General features: G+C 50.3%; 2 protein-coding genes across 6 annotated transcripts in view; both read right to left on the minus strand.

Moving 5' to 3' along the window:
- Positions 1–4,675, minus strand: part of ARSG (arylsulfatase G) — a 109,352-nt gene extending 104,677 nt beyond the window's left edge. The window contains exon 1 of the mRNA XM_058704233.1: positions 4,563–4,675. The gene's annotated coding sequence lies outside the window, so the exon portion shown is untranslated. The remainder of the gene's footprint in view (positions 1–4,562) is intronic.
- Positions 4,676–6,304: 1,629 nt separating this feature from the next.
- AMZ2 (archaelysin family metallopeptidase 2) lies at positions 6,305–17,699 on the minus strand. Of its 5 annotated transcripts, none has more exons than XM_058702758.1 (9): positions 17,611–17,699; positions 17,024–17,117; positions 16,403–16,492; positions 15,589–15,871; positions 14,621–14,794; positions 14,377–14,505; positions 10,571–10,734; positions 8,829–9,005; positions 6,305–7,878 (listed from the first exon to the last, which is right to left on the minus strand). In XM_058702758.1, the coding sequence occupies exons 4-9, from the start codon at positions 15,869–15,871 to the stop codon at positions 7,726–7,728; spliced, it is 1,080 nt and encodes a 359-aa protein (XP_058558741.1). In that variant the 5' UTR covers positions 16,403–16,492; positions 17,024–17,117; positions 17,611–17,699; the 3' UTR covers positions 6,305–7,725. The 5 variants fall into 5 exon arrangements, with proteins under 5 accessions (XP_058558741.1, XP_058558740.1, XP_058558742.1 ...); XM_058702757.1 differs by having other exon boundaries at positions 17,551–17,662; XM_058702759.1 differs by lacking the exon at positions 17,611–17,699 and adding an exon at positions 17,525–17,543.
- Between the last annotated feature and the right edge of the window lie 1,603 nt (positions 17,700–19,302).

A 19,302-nucleotide genomic window follows, 5' to 3' on the forward strand; every position in this document is an offset into this window, starting at 1 on the left:
TTTTTTCCTCAACCACATAGAAGTGTAAAAAATAGAAACCAACCCTATTAGCCTGTGATCTGGAAAGAAAAACAGGCAGTGGACTGGCTGGATTTCGGCCCCGTGGACTGTGGTCTCTGACCCCCTGCCCCATTCGCATCCGCAACACTGGAATGGTCAGTGAAGAGGAACGTCGGGACTGACAGGAAAGGATCACTGTGGTCAAAGTGGCTTTTGGATCATGGGTGCCAAAGACAGGAAAGATCAAACAGCTGATAGCATGTTAATTACAGGTTTCCATTTCCTGGGATTAAAGAGATTCTGCTTGAACCTTGTCGACTTAATAACGGTCCGGTATAAATGAAGACTACTTCCCTCCCCAAAAGTAAAATTATTTCAGAGGTAAAAATGAATGAAGATCATGTCTCTTTTCAGACAAATGCATCCCTAATGTATCCTTACAAATGTATCCTTAATGGATACAGTGGCTCCAAACCTTTAAACAAAGGTGTCAGTTTTGTACTTCCATAATGTGTAATGTAGCCTTTGTGCATTTATTTGCCTTTCCTCTGGCTTAATGCCTGGTGATACGGAAACAGAAGGGAAAATATAGATCCTAAGTCCGGGCTCCCATGGCCTGCTATCCATTCAAATCACCCAGAGGTATATACATTACATTTAGATTTTTGTACTCTTTCTCAAATATCCTAAATCAGATATAATCACGAATGCTTATTGTAAAAAGCTCCCAGATATCAGACTCACTAATAGGGATTCAAAGTTCAGATACTATTGCCTTTGGTTATGAGCATTGCTTGAAACGACCAATTTAAAGACAATTCCGACATGTTCTGTGCTAAAAGGTCAATCCTATAAGCAGCAGTTGCATGGAGAAAAGAGAAGCTGTCCTCGTTTTTGGTGTACATGTCATACATGCACATGTTAATCAAATAAATAAATGAGGGCTACAATCTCCCTACAGGTGGGCCAGCCTTTGTATAAGTAAGGACACTAGCTCCCTCTGGTGTTCAGCTTTTGTAAGGACTCCCTGACGGTGCAAAACCAGAAAAGTGACGAGTTCAAGAACCGACAACTTGGCTTTTCATGGAAGAGAAACTCTCACGTCCGAACCAAAATTACTTCAGTGACTATGTATTTGCTAGAGGGAAAACTGGAGAGCAAAAGTGATATCCCAGAACACTTTATCTGTAAAGGCTTTTTAAATAGAGTTCAGCGAACATTATGCAGAGAAGATACACATTGTGGCCACGTATTTACATTCTTTATAGACCTTTCCAGCAACTCAAGAAAAGAAAAGCCCGGCAACTATCCTAGCAACGTCACCCCTAGAATTCAACCAAAGCCGTAAGTTCCTTCCCAACACCGACAACTCCTGTTCTAAGATCTGCCTTTGCAGCTGAGGTCCAGACTCACGCACGCCTGTGTGACAGCACCTGACACCAACCAGGCATTTGCACCTTCACATGTCCTCAGTGGAACCCCCAACCCTCCTCCCCAAACCTGCTCCTCCCAAATCCTATTGGCTTTACTTTCTAAATATAGCCAGAACCTGCTTTTGCCAACTCTACCAGGACCCCTGATCTAAGCCAACAGCATCTTAGCTGGATTACTGCAATAATCATCTAGCTGGTTTGCCCAATTCCACTTTTGCTTTAATTTTCCTGCTTTAAATTTCCATATAGAAGCCTTACAATACTTTTTTTTTTTTTTTTGAGAGTGCATGGGAGTGGGGGGTGGGGCAGAGGAAAGGAGGGAGGGAGGGGGCAGGGGAGGCACGGAGAGCGGGGGAGAGAGAGAGAGAGAGAGAAATAGAATCCCAAGCAGGCCCCACACTCAGAACTAGCTCAATGTGGGGCTCGATCCCACGACCCTGGGATCACGACCTGAGCCAAAATCAAGAGTCTGACGCTCACCCGACTGAGTCACCCAGGCGCCCCACAATAATCCTTTCAAGGCACAAATCAGACACGATCACATTTAAAAACCTAAAATCCTGGGCGCCTGGGTGGCTCAGTCGGTTGAGCATCCGACTTCGGCTCAGGTCACGATCTCACGGTTCATGAGTTCAAGCCCCGCGTCGGGCTCTGTGCTGACAGCTCAGAGCCTGGAGCCTGTTTCAGATTCTGTGTCTCCCTCTCTCTCTGCCCCTCCCCTGCTCACGCTCTGTCTCTCTCTCTCTCTCTCATGCTCTCTCAAAAATAAACATTTAAAAAATTTAAAAAAAAATAAATAAATAAAATAAAAAATAAAAACCTAAAATCCTTAACAATGGGTTCTTCATGCACTGCCTGCTGCTACTGTTTCCTCACTTGCTCCTGCCACTCTAGCACTGGCCTTCGAACTGTTCCTTGAAAACACCAGCCTCTTACCTTAGCATCAATTGTTCCCTTTCCCTGGCACACCCGTCAGTTTGGTCTCTTCCAAGTGTTCCTGCGGAGGCATTCCTGACCATCCTACCCAACACAGTCCTTGTTTCTACTCTTTACCCTGAAAAAAAAAGTTATAAAAGTATTTGTTTTCCCTCATTCACTATGTCTCCTCCCTTGGTACATGATGGTAGCAGGTGTTTTGTGCACTGCTCGATTCCCAAGGCTTTGAGTAGGGCTTGGCATGTGGTAGGTGGGGCTCCCAAAATACTGTCGAACCAACAAATGAGTTCTTTCTTTTGCATCGGCTTTTTCTTTCTTTCATTTTCCCCCACTGGCTTTTTCAAGGGGGAAAAAAAAAGCCACCTATTGACAATTACAGCTCAAGACAGTCTGGTGTTGCTGCAAAGAAGCTGGGTGGCCCTGGGACACTGAAAGCCCTGGGATCCAAACCTAGTGGCCCAAGAGCTAAGTCTCCAATGGTCCAGCAGGGGGAGCTCTACATGGGTGAATCAGCCTAAGGGCAAGAACGTAGGTCCAACGGAGACTAAACAGTGGGAAGAAATTACCAGGAGGGTAGGTAGGCCGATGGAAGCCTGAGTTTTCACCATACTGCCGGAGCAGATTTTGTTTGTTTGTTTGTTTTTTTAAATTTTTTTTTTTTCAACATTTTTTTATTTATTTTTGGGACAGAGAGAGACAGAGCATGAACGGGGGAGGGGCAGAGAGAGAGGGAGACACAGAATCGGAAACAGGCTCCAGGCTCCGAGCCATCAGCCCAGAGCCCGACGCGGGGCTCGAACTCACGGACCGCGAGATCATGACCTGAGCCGAAGTCGGACGCTTAACCGACTGCGCCACCCAGGCGCCCCGAGCAGATTTTGTTTTAACTTAGCCTATTTTCCGGTAGACTTTTTTTTTTATGATGACTTTTTTGTTTTTGTTTTTGTTTTTATTTTATTTTTTTTTTTTTTAATTTTTTTTTCAACATTTTTTATTTATTTTTGGGACAGAGAGAGACAGAGCATGAACGGGGAGGGGCAGAGAGAGAGGGAGACACAGAATCGGAAACAGGCTCCAGGCTCCGAGCCATCGGCCCAGAGCCCGACGCGGGGCTCGAACTCACGGACCGCGAGATCGTGACCTGGCTGAAGTCGGACGCTTAACCGACTGCGCCACCCAGGCGCCCCTGTTTTTGTTTTTAAATGCCTCCTCGGGAGCAAGGGCTTTTCTGGATACTGAATCTCTTTTTTTTTTTTTTTGGTGCTAAGACAAAGTGCACGGACTGATTTCTCTGACTTTGAGCAACCCCAGATGGCCCCACTCAAATAGAAAAGGGGTTGAAAGAAAGTTTAATCTTTTACAACCCCTTCTATAAACAATCTGGGGGAAAAAAATCGGTTAGGTTTCTGGCTTGTGGTATTTTACTTCTTAGGAGGTCATGCGGCAGAGGCAAAACAAAGCACAATTCGAAATGAGGGAGATCTGGACCCGTTTTGTCTTTGCCACGGGTGCTACCGTGCACAAGTTTACTTAGCTACCGCGGCCCTGTTTCATCACGTGTGAACTGAGCAGCATGCACGTTATTACTAACACTTGACGATTCCGCATTCCAAGCATAAAAGCACATTTAAAGGCCATACCAGGCCCTTGGTAACGGGAGGGGGTGAACAACCAAAACCAAACCCAATGCCACGGAAGGGAACAGCCAGACCTGCGGGCCAGTCAACACCGAACGCGAAGGCCCTTAGCAGTGTTCACACCCCGGAAGACCCGCGTCCCCTGAAACAGCCTTTCCCGTTCGTGCCTCCTGGTGCCGCCTCGCAGCCGCAGAAACCCGCCCCAATCTACAGCCACGAGCCCCGAGCCGCGCGGAGCCGGGGAGCACGTGCAGCGTGGCCTCCGGGGCGGAGATGCGGCCACCCAGGACGAGAAGAGAATGTTCTTTTTCAGACCGAGGACGGGTTGCAACTGGGCTAAACTGTGCGCTCCAACCTCAGTCCACGTGCCCCCTTGTGCACGTGCTCACGTGCCTCCCAGGCACGGCAAGGTGACACCCGGGGCCCGCGCTCTACGCGCACTGGACGGTGCCGCTCTCGCTGGTCCCCAGAACCGCGCGAGGGGCGCCCACGCGGCCTCCGGGCGCCGCCGCGCACACGCGCCCCCGAGCCCGCTCGCTCCCTCGCTCGCACTCACGGCTCCGCCGCCGCCCGCCGCGCCGATCCACCGGCCTTCCCGCGGCTGCTGCGCCCCCACTCCCAGGAGGCCTCGCTGCGGGCCGGGGGCGCGCGGGGACGGCCGGGGGCGCGGGTTGGGGACGCGCCGCGCGAGCTCGCGGCGGCGGGGCGGGGCGGGGCGGGGCGCCGCGCGGGTCGGGGAACCGGACAGCGCCGCCGGGGGGTTACGGGGTGGAAGGGCGCCGCCGTTCGGGTTGCGGACGGGACAGCACCGCCTCGGGGGAGGGGCGGGGGGTGCAGCGCCGTCGCGGCCCTCGGCCACCACCTGTGCCCCCCATCCACCCGGCGCGGCACCCCGGGGTGTGGAAAGGAGACGCGGCTCGAGCCCGGGGGCCCGCGGGCTCCAGAGGACCGGCCGGACGAGGCCACGTTCTTCTGTCCAGCCGTCACCGTTACAAGGCTTTCCGGACTAACCTGTCGACACTTAATCCTTCTCTTGACCAGAGAGACTGCTAGTCACTCAGGCGACAACGTGAACAGCATTTCAGATGCACTGATTTCTAGAACTGTGTTTAGACGGCGAACAAATCCATTCTCTTTACTCTTACCTTGTTCGTTCAGCATTGGCAAAGCAACCTCTCTGGATTTCTGGGTTACTGAGTGCAAATCATTTGGCAAAACAAGATTTATTGGTAGTACGTACAATTTCCTTGCAGTCAACAAATTCTATTTTTAAATTTAACGCTAGGAAACCGTCTAAAGTACAATGCGGGAGCGCCTGGTGGCTTGGTCGGTTAGGCGTCCGACTTCAGCTCAGGTCACGATCTCTCGCGGTCCGTGAGTTCGAGCCCCGCGTCGGGCTCTGTGCTGACAGCTCAGAGCCTGGAGCCTGTTTCGGATTCTGTGTCTCCCTCTCTCTCTGCCCCTCCCCCGTTCATGCTCTGTCTCTCTCTGTCTCAAAAATAAATAAACGTTAAAAAAAAAAATTTAAAAGTACAATGCGATACTATACACTTAATTGATCGCTGAATAAGTCCCTGTCACATGAAATTTGTCCAACTTTTAAAGGACTGAATGATTGGATTCTTTACTAGAAGCCTTTTTTCCTGGTCAGTGCAAGGTAGGTACAAATGGATTTTATATCTTCTCCAAATAACTGCAACCCCTAACTGACACACCTAGCCAAATCTGAATTTGTAGGTTTGTAATCCTTGCTGACCTACAGCACTAAACCCATCCCGACCTTGTAGGTAAACGGAGGAAAACTGAACAGACCGGACAATAGGACATTTTTCAAGGAGGAAATAAAACCTGTAACAACCGGTAAAAGTCCACACTCCCTTTAACTGTCTTTTCATATTAGAACGACCAAGCGTTCTCTCTCCAATTAGTTTAAAATTTTTTTAATGTCTTATTCTTGAGAGAGAGAGAGAGAGAGAGAGAGAGGCAGAGCATGAGCAGGGGAGGGGCAGAGAGAGGGAGACAGAACCTGAAGCAGGCTCCAGGCTCCAAGCTGTCAGCACAGAGCCCGAAGTGGGGCTCGAAGCCACAAACCATGAGATCATGACTTGAGCCAAAGTCCAGTGCTTAACCAACTGAGCCACCCGGGCGCCCCACTCTCCAATTAGTTTCAACATAAATCACCATTTTCTAAATGACCTTATGAGCTTTAATCAAGAAAATGAACTGTAGCCAGGAAAACCACTGATGCAGTTATAAAATGTGCTTTAAATCACACTATAATAAATAACAGCGAAAAAATTTAGGGTCGACAGATCGAAATGTTTAATTACCCAGAAGTTTTACCCTTGAGGTTAAGATGGGAACATGAGAAATGCAGTCTCCTCACCAGCATTCAGTTAAATGATCTGACGTAATTTCTAGGTTTCCAGGATACATTGATCTCTCAGAGGAGACGTGTCAAGTTGGTGGTTTTCAACCTGTTCCCCACTGAGGAAATCCAGCTGACGTTCCCAGCACTGCAGGCCATCATGGGCCAACAGGTAACCGCATCACGGCCTCCCCCTACTCAAGTAAACACTTCCCAGTGCAGAGAAGGGAGGGAGACACTATTGTGGGAATAAACCCGACACCTGCTCTGAGCCTACAGGCAAAGTGCCAACACTCACAAACCTAAGGGCCGTTGTAGCAAATTATGCGCAAGACCCCTCACAAATCCTATGTCTGTTGTAGTACAAGTTCCACTATCTTCACTTGTAACTAGTGAGAAGTCACATTCTATTTTATGTTTATGTATTTTGCGCGAGAGAGAATTCGAGCACGGGAGGGTCAGAGAGACAGACTATCCCAAGCAGGCTCTGCACTGTCAGTGAGGAGCCCGACACAGGGCTGGAGCCCACAAACGTTGAGATCGTGAGCCCAAACCAAGCCGCTTAACTGAGCCAGCCAGGTGCCCCAGGAGGTCACCTTTGATAAGCTGCCGAAAACCCAAGTGTGCCATTGCGTCCTTGAGGCTGGAGCCAACAACCAGCAAAGAATAAAAGGAGAGCAGGCAGCCCCCCTCTGGGAAGGAGAGGCCACAGGTAAGGGATCGAGTAGAGCCGGCCTGGGTGCAAAGGAGGGAGTCCCTCCTCCAGGAAACGAACCAAGTGTCAGCCCCGGGAAATGACGTGCCTTGGAGATCCGTTCTCAGGACACAGGCAGCAGTTTTTAGAATATTTACTCACTTATCTGCTAGTCCCGGCTCTCTCGAGACCTAAGCATATTTGAAGAATGGAAACGATGTGCTCCCTACCACAGGCCAGGCTATCAAGACAGAGGAGTTTATAGTTCCTATCATTCACAATGCTAAAATGGGGTGCCTGGGTGGCTCAGTCATTTCAGCGTCCGGCTCTGGATCTCAGCTCAGGTCTGCCTCATGATCTCACGGTTTGTGAGTTCGAGTCCCGTGTCGGGCTCTACGCTGACCGCATGCAGCCTGCTTGGGATTCTCTCTCTTCCTGCCTTTCCCCCACTCGCACACAGTGTCTCTCTCTCTCTCAAAATAAATAAACATTAAAAAAAATAAGCCTCATTTCAAAGTTCAGGTGCTTTCAAGAAGGTTCCATCCTATTACCTGACACCGGGCAGAATCGGTAAACAGTTTATTCTAATGAAGTACTCCGTCCAAATGAAAGCAGAGGCTGCAAATGTTTATTTTAATTACTCCTATGTGAAGGTCCTTATTTTTGGACAACAGCAAGGCATTTTATTATCCACTCTTTCCATTCCTTAAAGGCGTCCACGGGTTTCGGTAAATCCACGGTACCCTCACGACTGCGCTTCGTACTGACTCCGGGGCTGTCCGACTCGTCCTCGATCCACCTCACCAGCGCCTTGAAAAACACAAACCAGACGCACATTTTAACAAATCGGAGCAAGACAGTTTTAGGCTAGAGAAAAACACGGCCTTCAAAATCACGTTATCGCAATCAGTGACTTCAGCTGCCCCAGGGAGATGTTCCGTTTGATAAAGATGTTTGTGCACATGAAACAACACTGGGTGAAAGAGCGTTTACCTCCAACGCACACGCTAGGATTACGAGTGATGGTCAGAGTGTGCCGGGGGGGGGGGGGGGGGGGGGGAAGACCAGAGAGAAAGACACCCCTCACGGGTTTTGCTGGGCGGGAGGGGTAGGCTTTCCTCGGCTCGCCAGATGTCCCATGGGGCACCGGGCGCGTGCTTTTAACCCGATGCGGAAGTGGGCACGTCTGCAAGTGTGCACAGAGGCGCAGGTGGACGCACGTATGTAAAGCCACCTGCACGCGGGGTCCCACCCACCGGGAGTCCCGCGATGGCCACTGACACGTTCGTGGGCACGTGTGGACACACGTCCGCGCACACGCATCCTGAGATTCGGTACCTCCCCTCTTCCTTCTTAAAGAAACCCATCCTCTCCTCCCAGTGAATTGCATACCCCCGTCCCACATTTGGAAAGAGAAACTATCTCTATGCATTTTATGTAGCTGTCAGAAACGAACTCGGCCGCACGCATCGACGTTTACTGTTCTGCAACAAGTCAAGCTCTCCTGGCCTTAGGGAATGGGAAGTACAGATTACCTCCTTCACCATTTCTCACTCAACGACAAGTGTAAGGCTCTCAGGGGCCAGGCAGTTTTTAATGAGATTTCTTTGCAGGGTTTTCTTTTTTTGTAACCACAGCTTCCTGCTTATCTTTGCACTAATTTCCTCTGATAAATTATAGTTCCAGAGAAGGGCCTAATAGAAAATGGTAGTTTGCTACTTATATAACCACTTCCCCCTTTTGTTCTTCCCCTCATTTACTTTGTATCTTTCTATTATGTTGAAGCCAATGGCACACTGCAACTTGCGTAAACAGATGGGGCAAAGGTTGAGGGGGCGCCGGTCGGCTTCTTCCAAGTGGTTGGAGCCCTGCATTAGGCATGCGAGCCACTGGCAGTGTCGGAGTCCAAATATGTGTCCGATCTCGTGGGTTAAAGTCTGCAAGACATTCACATCAAAGCTTTATGGCGCCACCATCATCAGTGGGTTAGCCCTTCCTTCTTTTTCTTGCTTTTCCAAGAAACAAGTGTAGGGGAGGCAACTCCCTTACCATCATCACCAAAACTTCAACCTGCCCCCAAACTTAATCCTTCATTTCCCTACTTACACTGCCTTCCTTCCTAGACTTAATTTCTTAAGTATACCTACAGCCGGGTTGCCCAGCCTTGAGACCCCTGATGTATTGGGTAGGATCATTCTTTGTGTGTGGCGGGGGGGGGGGGGGGGGGAGAACAGCAGTCCTGGGCGCTGTAGGATACTTAGCACCATTCACAGCCTCTACTCAACTGGGCTCTAGACATTGCCAAAACGTCTCTAGACATTGCCAAAAAGTCCCCGGGGCGGGAGGGGGGGGGGGGGGCAAGATCATCCCAGCCTGAGAGCCATGCTCCAGACAAGTGGGACACTTGTTACGATTCAGATTCTGGGTCCTTTCTCCCAGGGATGCTGAGTCCGTAGGTTTGGAAGGAAACGTCTCTAGACATTGCCAAAAAGTCCCCGGGGCGGGAGGGGGGGGGGGGGCAAGATCATCCCAGCCTGAGAGCCATGCTCCAGACAAGTGGGACACTTGTTACGATTCAGATTCTGGGTCCTTTCTCCCAGGGATGCTGAGTCCGTAGGTTTGGAAGGAAGGGGGCTCCCGTCTCCACATTAACGAGCACACCAGCGGATGCTGATGCAGGGTACACACTCGGAAAACACTGTTCCAGGCAGTGTAGCTCTCAAACCTGAAGAGGTGGCTAGGAGTGAAGGCAGAACTTCCCAGCTGCAGGAAATGCCTATGTCTCCGGCTAAGGAAAAGGGGAAAAATCAGGAAACAGGCTCTCCAAAGAGCACGAGTTGGGGAGATTAATCAGGAGCTGTCAGTGGAGCTAACCTCAGCAGAAGGTAGCCTGGGGCCCAAGAGGAAGCCATTCTCAAGACACCTGCCAGCAGAGGCCCTCCAAAAGCGGCTTTACTTGATGACAACTTCAAAGAGTCAGTTACTTACTCATACCAGACTTCTGGAATTGAACTAGTGGTGAGGATGTGGGGCTGTACAGAACTGAGGCTGTACATAACTAACAGGGCATAATTCCAGCACATATACTGTAAATGTCACTATCAAGGTATCCATTTAAATTGTTTTTATTGGTAATTTCAGGCAAACACGATGTCCATCAAAAGCATACGAATGATACAAATTCATTTATCATATTACCTTAAGGACTGCTGACATACAATTTAGGGAATTAAGAGCTCTTTGGGGCGCCTGCGTGGCTCAGTTGGTTAAGCGTCCGACCAACTGATCTCGGCTCAAGTCACGATCTCAACAGTTTCGTGAGTTCGAGCCTCTCATCGGGCTCTGTGCTGGCAGCGTGAAGCCTGCTTGGGATTCTGTCTCTCTCTCTGCCTCTCTGTCTCTCTCTCAAAAACAAATAAATAAACACGGGGGGTGGGGGGGAGAAGAGCTCTTTAAAAAATACTCCTGTTGGATTTTTTTTTTTTTTTTTCCAACAACTCACCTTACAGGAACGAAGCAGCAGAACACTGGTCACTTGAGGAGTGTAATAGTTATCGAAAACTGCATAGTCACTCGAGGATCCTTTCTGCAGCTTGCTCACTCTGCCTTCGTAGCGGGAGCTGTAAAAATCACTGCCATACCTGGCAAAGCTGAATATCCCCACACCTACAAAAGGAGGACAAGCAGCAAAAGAACGGGAGCAAGATTCCTGAAGGACAAACCAACAAGGAGAGCCCGCCTGGGCGTCTCGTCTGCGCTCCCATGTTCCCACGGTCTCATGTGCTTGAGGTTTGCCAAGACAGAGGTGGCCGTCGGCCCCGGGTTTCCCTACCCAAGTCTGCCGCTGCTGTCCAATCTGCCCTGCCCTGTAAAACACAAAGGGCTCGAGGTCCAAATTCTCGAGAAATCGGGAGTTCCAGAGGTTTTTGTTCCCCACGGAAGAAGTCTTTTTTTTCCCCAGAATAGTCCAAACCAAGTACTCCAAGAGGAACGTTGAAAAATGGACAACACACACCCATGACCTCACTCTTATTTTTTTTTTAAGTTAATTTATTTATTTTTAGAGCAACAGAGACAGAGCACGCGGAGGAGGGGCAGGCAGAGGAGAGACGGAATCCCAAGCAGGCTCCACGCCATCAGCACAGAGCCCAAGACGGGGCTCGATCTCACAGACTGTGACATCACGACCTGAGCCGAAACCAAGGGTCGGACGCTTAACTGACTGCGCCACCCAGGCGCCCCAACTTTACTCTTTTTTTTTTTAATTTTTTTTTTTCAACATTTTTTATTTATTTTTGGGACAGAGAGAGACAGAGCATGAACGGGGGAGGGGCAGAGAGAGAGGGAGATACAGAATCGGAAACAGGCTCCAGGCTCCGAGCCATCAGCCCAGAGCCCGACGCGGGGCTCGAACTCACGGACCGTGAGATCGTGACCTGGCTGAAGTCGGACGCTTAACCGACTGCGCCACCCAGGCGCCCCCCAACTTTACTCTTTAAGAACACGACAAACGTGGGCACTTGGGTGGCTCAGCCGGTTAACCGTGTGACTGACTCTTGGTTTCGGCTCAGGTCACGATCTCACGGTTTGTGGGATCGAGCCCCCCATCGGGCTCTGCGCTCACAGCATGGAACCTGCTTGGAATCCTCTCTCCTTCTCTTTCTGCCCCTTATCAGCTCGTGCTCTCTCTATCTCTGTCTCAAAATAAATAAGTAAATAAACTTACAAAAAAAAAAAAAAAAAGAACACAATAAACACATCTCTAGGTCCTGTGTGTCGGGGAGAGTTCCTGGATGTCCCTGGTACCAGGCTGAGGAAAACCGCCGTGCGACTGCCCTGATGCTTGGAGACCATGCCTGAGACCACGCCTATAGACAGACCCTCTCCCCTCCTGCCCTTCCTTGCTCACAACACAACTGTACTATGTGGCTGCCGTCGGGTGACCAGAATAAACACCCTTGTAACTGACTTCCTGTTACCCTGAGGCTCGTAGCAACCACCTCCGCACAGGTGGAGAACAGGCTTTGCTGCACAGCTCGTTCTAAAGGGCACGGCTTTATGACGGCACTTGTTGACATGATCACTTTTATTTGTCTCTTTCAGGTGTTACTTGAAAGTAATAAGGATTTTTTTTTTTTTTTTTTGTCAAAGAAATGAATTCACAGTAAGTTTGTCCAATCCAACCTGATCCAAAGAGAATGCTCCTCACCCCACCCTTGGAAAATGTCGCCTCGTATTTGATATTGAGAGAGAGACAGAGAGACAGAGAAAGAGCGTATTCTGAAAGTTAAGAAAACACTGAATCTATTCATGTCATGGCTGACCTCCTCTGTCCTCTTGCCAAGGAAGTGTGAGCATATTTCATTATAATACCTCTAGCGAGAACATTCCTCCTGATAATCCTACAAATGGAAGGTTATTTTCTTTAGTAATTAAATACTTCTCCGTTTTAAAATCCCCATCTTCGTAAACTTGGAGAGAACAGTCACTTGTAGCAAGATACTGTCTCACTGCCTGGCCCATCAGTCCTGCAAGCCTGTATCTTCTCCGAGGCCATGCAGCAGTTAAGAAACTTACTTAAAAAGGGGGTGGGGGGTGGGCTGCCTGGGTGGCTCAGGCGGCTCCTGGCTCCTGTTGGTGAGTTCGAGCCCCGTGTCAGGCTCTGGTGCTGACAGCTGGGAGCCTGGAGCCTGGAGCCTGCCGGATTGTGTGTCTCTCTCTCTCTCTCTCTGCCCCCTCCCCCGCTCATGCACACGCGCACACGCGTGCACTCTGTCTCTGTTTCTCTCAATAAATAAACACTAAAAAAAAATTTTTTTAAAGGGAGGGCGGGGGGGGGGCGGTTAAAGTAGAAACATTTTGGGAAAATGCCTCCTGCCCTCTTGAAATGCATAAGATGCATCAGCTGGCAATGTCCAGATAAATTGTTTTACGTTTTTAAAGTTTCTGTCTCTGTCAGGTAAATAATAAAAGGGGACATAAAAGTTTAGCTCGTAAAAATTTACTTCTGACAGAAAGACAGCTCATACAAAAGTCAGAAAGACAGCAGTGACCAGAGTCTCCAGGAGAGTATGCCGAATGGGGAGGGGGCGCCATAGGAATGTAAATGGAGAAACCCCCATGAAGGAGTAAGGGGGATGAACAGGTTCTGTGGTGCCCTGGGTCCCCCCCCCCCCCGACCCGATCAATGTGTCAGAGATGGAGATACCTAACAAAGAAACATTTGTGAAAGACCGAGAACACCTAGACAGTCCACAAACTGGAACTCAGAATAGGGACAGTCCCAGGTACCTATTCCCCACCACCACGTTGCTAACAGACAACCACTCCCCTTAGTGCATTGGACTGTCCCCCTCCAACTTGTCAGATCCTAGGGGACGAAGGTAGAGAAATGACAGCAAAAAGGGAGGGGTGCGGAGGAAAGAAGTGGACAGACGGGAAGAAGAAAAAAAATTAGGCAAAAATAGGATTTGCTTCCAGATCCTTTCCTACCCCCAGTATCACCATGCAGAAGCCCCGATGAGTCAAGGGGACTACATCTTAAATCAAAACCTGGAGTCGACTTTTTTACAAAAATAAAATAACAAGACGTCATGAGACACAGGATAAGAAGCACACACCTGTACATCAGCCTATAGTTTCCTGTCTATATGAGAGAACTAAGAATTGAAAAGCAACTAGCAAGACTTTCACTTACGTTAACGACAGTTCAAACATCCTTACTGGACTTCATTCACCTTGCTACCCAGTTTCGGACACCTACTGTCTGCTGTGCTGAACACCTTATGTATATGCCAGGCATATATACACAGTTTACGTATCCACACTGTTTATGTATCAGCACTGTTAGGTAACCCATCGCAAAAGGGCTCTCCGAAATAGGTATTGTTAGGGCCGCCTGGGTGGCTTAGTCAGTTAAGCCTCCGGGTCTCGACTTTGGCTCAGGTCACGATCTCACGGTTCCTGAGTTCAAGCCCCACATCAGGCCCTATGCTGACAGTGTGGGGTCTACTGGGGATTCTCTCTCTCCCTCTGCTCCTTCCCCCACAAAATAAATAAATAAACTTAAAAAAAAAATCGGTATTATTGGCCTCAAGGTCACGTAGGTAGTGAATGGCTGAGCGGGGCAGGGACCCAGGTCATCAGAATCTATCCACAGCACATTTCCCACACCAGCATGATGCTCCAGAAATACCATACAGCCTTTAGTACCAAAATTGTAACTGGCTGGAACTTTTTCCCTCTATCAACATCTTCCAGTATTCTCAAGTTGAGGATATTTCTACCAATAATGTCAAAAAGGAGTACCATCTGTCAGAGAGGCCTGTCCAAAGACAAAATTCCAGGAGTCTCTTGGGTAGAGATCAATCATCGTTATTCCCACAATACAGAAGGCGTCTTCAGGTTTCTTCTTTTTTAAGAACTTCAGGATGTGTCCTATTTAAAAAGGGATGTGTGTGTGTGAGATACGTACATCCATACATGTCTCTCCATATACACCTATGTATAGATCTCCTGTACTCAGTTCAAATTGTAAAGCTGTTTAATTTACCTGCGTGAATTTGTAGGTTTTGTGTGTTATCATTGACTCTAAAGGAACACCTCGTGGCAGAGACAGGAACTGGTTCCAGGAGTTTCACTGTTAAGCCGTAGAAAAATGCTTCACAGTAACCCTTGAGCCATTTAATATATTCTTCACTGATAATTCTGGTGTTGCCTAGAGAGCCTGTAAGGTGGAAGAACATGTAAAGTCAGACTCAAAGATGATTAAAACATTCAGTCTTTTTTTTTTTTTAATTTTTTTTTTAACCTTTATTTATTTTTTTGAGACAGAGAGAGACAGAGCATGAATGGGGGAGGGTCAGAGAGAGAGGGAGACACAGAATCCGAAACGGGCTCCAGGCTCTGAGCTGTCGGCACAGAGCCCGACGCAGGGCTCGAACTCACAGACCCTGAGATCACGACCTGAGCCGAAGTCGGACGCTCAACCGACTGAGCCACCCAGACACCCCAAAACATTCAGTCTTTACCTCAGTCTCTAATTAGAAATCTGAAATTAGAAGCAAATGGGACTCTAAATCTTTAATAAACCTCTATCACTCATTGATGTGAATATGAATTAGAAAGAAACAAAATGTCCTCTTTTAAGGCAATTTGGGTACAACACTTCCACCACTGTGATGAATGTCAGAAATGATCATGGGGCGCCTGGGTGGCTCAGTCGGTTGAGCATCCGACTTCGGCTCAGGTCATGATCTTGCAGTTCGTGAGTTCGAGTCCCACGTTGGGCTCTGTGCTGACAGCTCAGAGCCCGGAGCCTCCTTCGGATTCTGCGTCTCCCTCTCTCTCTGCCTCTGCCCCCCTCTCTCTCTCAAAAAGTAAATAAACATTAAAAAAAGTTTTTTTTTTTTAAAAAAAGATCATAAAAGCTGCCCACTTAAATGATATCAGCAACCCAGGCTGTCCCTGGCGACAGCCCCATCGCAAACCAAACAAATCCAGCCTGTTACCGATGCACACCAATGCACTGTATGTAAATACTGCGTTTGTCTGGAGACGGTGCCTTTCTGTAAGGATCACTGAAAAACTGTTCAAAGTCTTGGGGAGCCTCAGGATGGGAGATGATCCAATCCGATTGCGAATGCAAGGTAATGGGTCCGAAGAGATCATGGTCCGGCTTGAAGGCTTCGTTCAGCAAACGCCTTTCCCCGGCATCTAACTTCTCATACTGTGACACAAGCCTTGGGTTCTCCGAGATGAGAGCTGTTTTTAGTGTATGTTCAGAGTGCCGTACTGTTTCCATCTACCAGAAAAACACAAGGAATCAAATATACAATGCATATCCATACAGGTGACTTAATCTACCTACCCTCCACCTGCATGTATAATCTCTCCCTAGAATGGAAAAACGGATTGCTTTTTTTTTAATTCACACCAAACAACGGGTTCCCCCCGCCTCCCATTTCCAATCAATTTCCTGGGGAGAGGATCTGAAAAAGTGAAAAGAAAAATCAGAAATTCATCCCTTCTTCTCTTAAAGAACCTGCTCCCGTTATAAAAACCATAAGAGAATGACCTGATTGCCTACTTCCTTCTGTCATTTGGGTAACAATATTACAAACTGAGTCATCAGGGCCACATGAAAAATACTCAGCCTTTCCAAGGTGAGTCAGAGATGTTCCAGACCACACAAAAAAGAGAACTGATGTAAATCCTGCCCATTTCTGTAATTTAACTGCAGGCTCCTAATAGATCTCAGTCACTGAAGTTTACTGCCTCAAAGTCATGTCACCCTGGCGAAGACACCAGGTGACTAATCAAAAGCCAGACTCACAATGACAGGTCTCTTCCATTCACATCGTGTTCCTCTGTATAGCTGTCATCCTTCCTTCTGAGTGTGTCAAACAGCTGCTTCACCACAAGGCTTTTTGAGTTAGAAAAGGAAAAAAAAATTAAACTTCGCTGTCTGGAACCTATCATATTTGCTTTTATTTTTAAAAAATTTTTTAAAATCTTTATTTTTGAGAGAGAGAGAGAGAGAGAGAACGAACGAACAGGGGACGGGCAGAGAGAGGGAGACACAGAATCTGAAGCAGACTCCAGGCTCTGAGCTGTCAGCACAGAGCCCCAGGCCGGGCTCAAACGCACAGAGAGTGAGATCATGCCCTGAGCCGAAGTTGGATGCTTAACCGACTGAGCCACCCAGGCGCCCCCATATTTTCTAATTATCTGGATGTTTACAGTTTAATGATTGACAATTGATGGGAAATTTTCAGCTAACGTCCGTTCTGGCTGGACACCAGAATCCTGGGGTTCCAGAGTGTGGAAGAAATTCTCAAACAGAGGTCACTCTTGTCAAAGCTCCGATATGTGCAGACGCTCGTCCTCGCTGCTCCACACCTGGGCTGAAGTTCCAAGATACCAAACAAAATGTGCCCTTCTGTATTCTACCTACCTTTAAGGAGGAAGGCTCCCATTGAAGTCTTTGTCTTACAAGGACTGGCATGCTTGGGCCTGGCCGAGAAAGTGCTGTGCGGGGCGCCTTCACCCTAATATTGAAAAGGCAGTGTGAAAGGTCGGCCTTCGGCCGGCCTCCCAGGTCTCCTCTGGCCGGAGCCGCGGGAGGCCGAATAGGATCGCTTCAGCGGGCTGGAGGCCTGCAGTGCTGAGTGCCAAAACCAGCACATCCTGCGCAAACCTGGACAAGTTGGTTACCCCAGCTGGTTGCTATAGCAACCCGCACCTTGGGCTGGGCCCCAAAGCGACCGCAACCAGGTCGCTGGCCGGGGTGGGGTGGGGGGATTCCCCCGGGGACTCTCGCTTCGACTTTCCGCCTGCCCGGGAGGAAGCCTCCGCAGAGGCCAGGCCTGGCTCCCAGGAGACGCCCCCGCCCCCGCTGTCTTCCCCTGCTTCCGCCGCGGCGGCCTCGCCCACAGCCTCATCCCTTCCCACCCACCGCGACCGTCCCCCGTCCCCTCCAACCAGGATCCCAGCCCGGGAGGCCACGGCCCGGATCTGACGTTTCCACCGCACGACCCTCACCCGGCCGGGCCTAGACACCGCCCGCCTCCCTCGGCCGCTACGGCGCGCCAGCACGACGCGCCCTTCGCCGTGCCACGCCTTCCGCCCCCGCCCAACCAACCCGGCGCCCCGCCCCGCCCATCGCACCACGCACCGCTCCGCCGCGCCACGCCCCTTCGCGCGCGCTCCACGCCCTGCCACGCCCCCACGTCGCACGCCACGCCCCGTAGCGTGAGGCTGTCTCGCAGGCGCGGAGCCCACGTCCGATGAGGGGTCGCGGTCCCCCTCTCTGCGAGTGGGGGCGGTCGGCGAGGGGTCACGAGGCGTCGAAGTCAGTCCCCACGGTCGCCTTCTGTCCCCCGGCCCCCCGATGGCCCCTCAAGGGCCGCCCCCGGGGCAGCTGGGGCTGGGGGGGGCCCCGCTGGACATCGTGTCACGCGGCCGCGGTTGCCCGCGTGGCGCGTGCCGGGGACCTCGGGTTTGAGGAGCGTCCTCGGCGTGACCGATGTAACCGGCCGGGTCCAAAATAAGTCAGCCGTGGCCGCAGGTTGACGCGCAGCCTGGGCGCGCGCCCCGGTGCCGTCACCCTCTGGACTTTCCCTTCTTTGGCCGCGGCGCCGGCAGCGGCCTCCGCGCGGGCCGCGACCGCGAATCGCAGGTGGCGGGCGGCGCGGAGGCGGGGGCCGGGCGACCCCGGCAGGGTTTCTGTCCACCCAGGGATGCCTCGCCTGGTGCTTCGCTGGTGCTGAAAAGGCCCAAAGGCGTGTGCCGGAGACAAGTAGAAAAAAGGCGCGGGCGGGCGCTGGGACTGAATTAGCTGTGTGGTCTTGGGTAGGCCGGTTGACCTCTCTGGGCCTCAGGGGGTCTCCTGTGGGAAGATGGCGGGAGGGAGCTCTGATCCCTGAAGCCCCTTCAGCCCTGGGAAGTTGCATGTGAACGCAGAGGATCCCCTGGCTCACCCCTCTACAGCCCCTTTGTGTCCCAGTGTCCTAGGGCTGCCAAGGACAAAAGCCAACCTAATCCCCATCCCCTCTCTCTTCAAGGGTGTGCGCGTCCAAACAAGCCCACCCACCTCCGGATCCAACTCAGTTGATTCTTCCCCAGGTTCACCCCACGCTCTCCACTCCATATACACACCAGCTTCCTGCAAGGAACCCCGGAAAAACCCTAGTCCATTCTTAAGCCTGTTTCCTCGAACCTCCACCTTTCCCCGCAAGTTCTCTTCCCAAGAACCTCACCTTAAGGGACACCCAGCTTTCCTCCCTGGACATCGCTTCTTCTCTCCAACCGTCACTCAAAAATACCCCTGAGCCCCAGTTTTCACTTCCAAGCCACCGTCTTACTACAGAGCGGTCTCTAATGGTTATCTTCTCCACCCTTTATCGCTTGCTGTCTCTCCTTAGAGACCCTTCACTTAATGGATGTTTGATCTTTTCAACTCCGGGGATGACCTGGGTCTCTCATTTGTTTATTCCCCCTCGATCTGGAAATGTCCGAATTCATTCTTTGATCACAGTGCCCATTCCCATCCTTACCTGGACCCCATTCTTCAACAAATGCATGCCCCTCATTCCCGTTCCCCAAGTTTCAAACTGAGAACATCAACGCATCCCTCACACTGTGCCCAGAAGTAGCAAACTTTCTTGGACGTGGTGCCTTTTGACTGAATGCCAGTCTCCAGACATCCCGAGAGTCAGTGTAGGGCAGGGGCTA

The sequence above is a fragment of the Neofelis nebulosa genome, chromosome 16 (genome assembly GCF_028018385.1).
Source record: "Neofelis nebulosa isolate mNeoNeb1 chromosome 16, mNeoNeb1.pri, whole genome shotgun sequence".
In the NCBI taxonomy this organism is placed as follows: Eukaryota; Metazoa; Chordata; class Mammalia; order Carnivora; family Felidae; genus Neofelis; species Neofelis nebulosa.

Excerpts from the sequence above, each read along its gene's own strand:
- AMZ2 (XM_058702758.1), bottom strand. The coding sequence starts at position 15,871 with ATGGAAACAGTACGGCACTCTGAACATACACTAAAAACAGCTCTCATC. Across the intron at positions 10,735-14,376 it reads ACAGGCCTCTCTGACAGATG|GTGTGGGGATATTCAGCTTT; the intron begins GTACTCCTTTTT and ends CTCCTTTTGTAG. Across the intron at positions 7,879-8,828 it reads ACATAATAGAAAGATACAAA|GCGCTGGTGAGGTGGATCGA; the intron begins GTAAATGAGGGG and ends GTGTTTTTCAAG.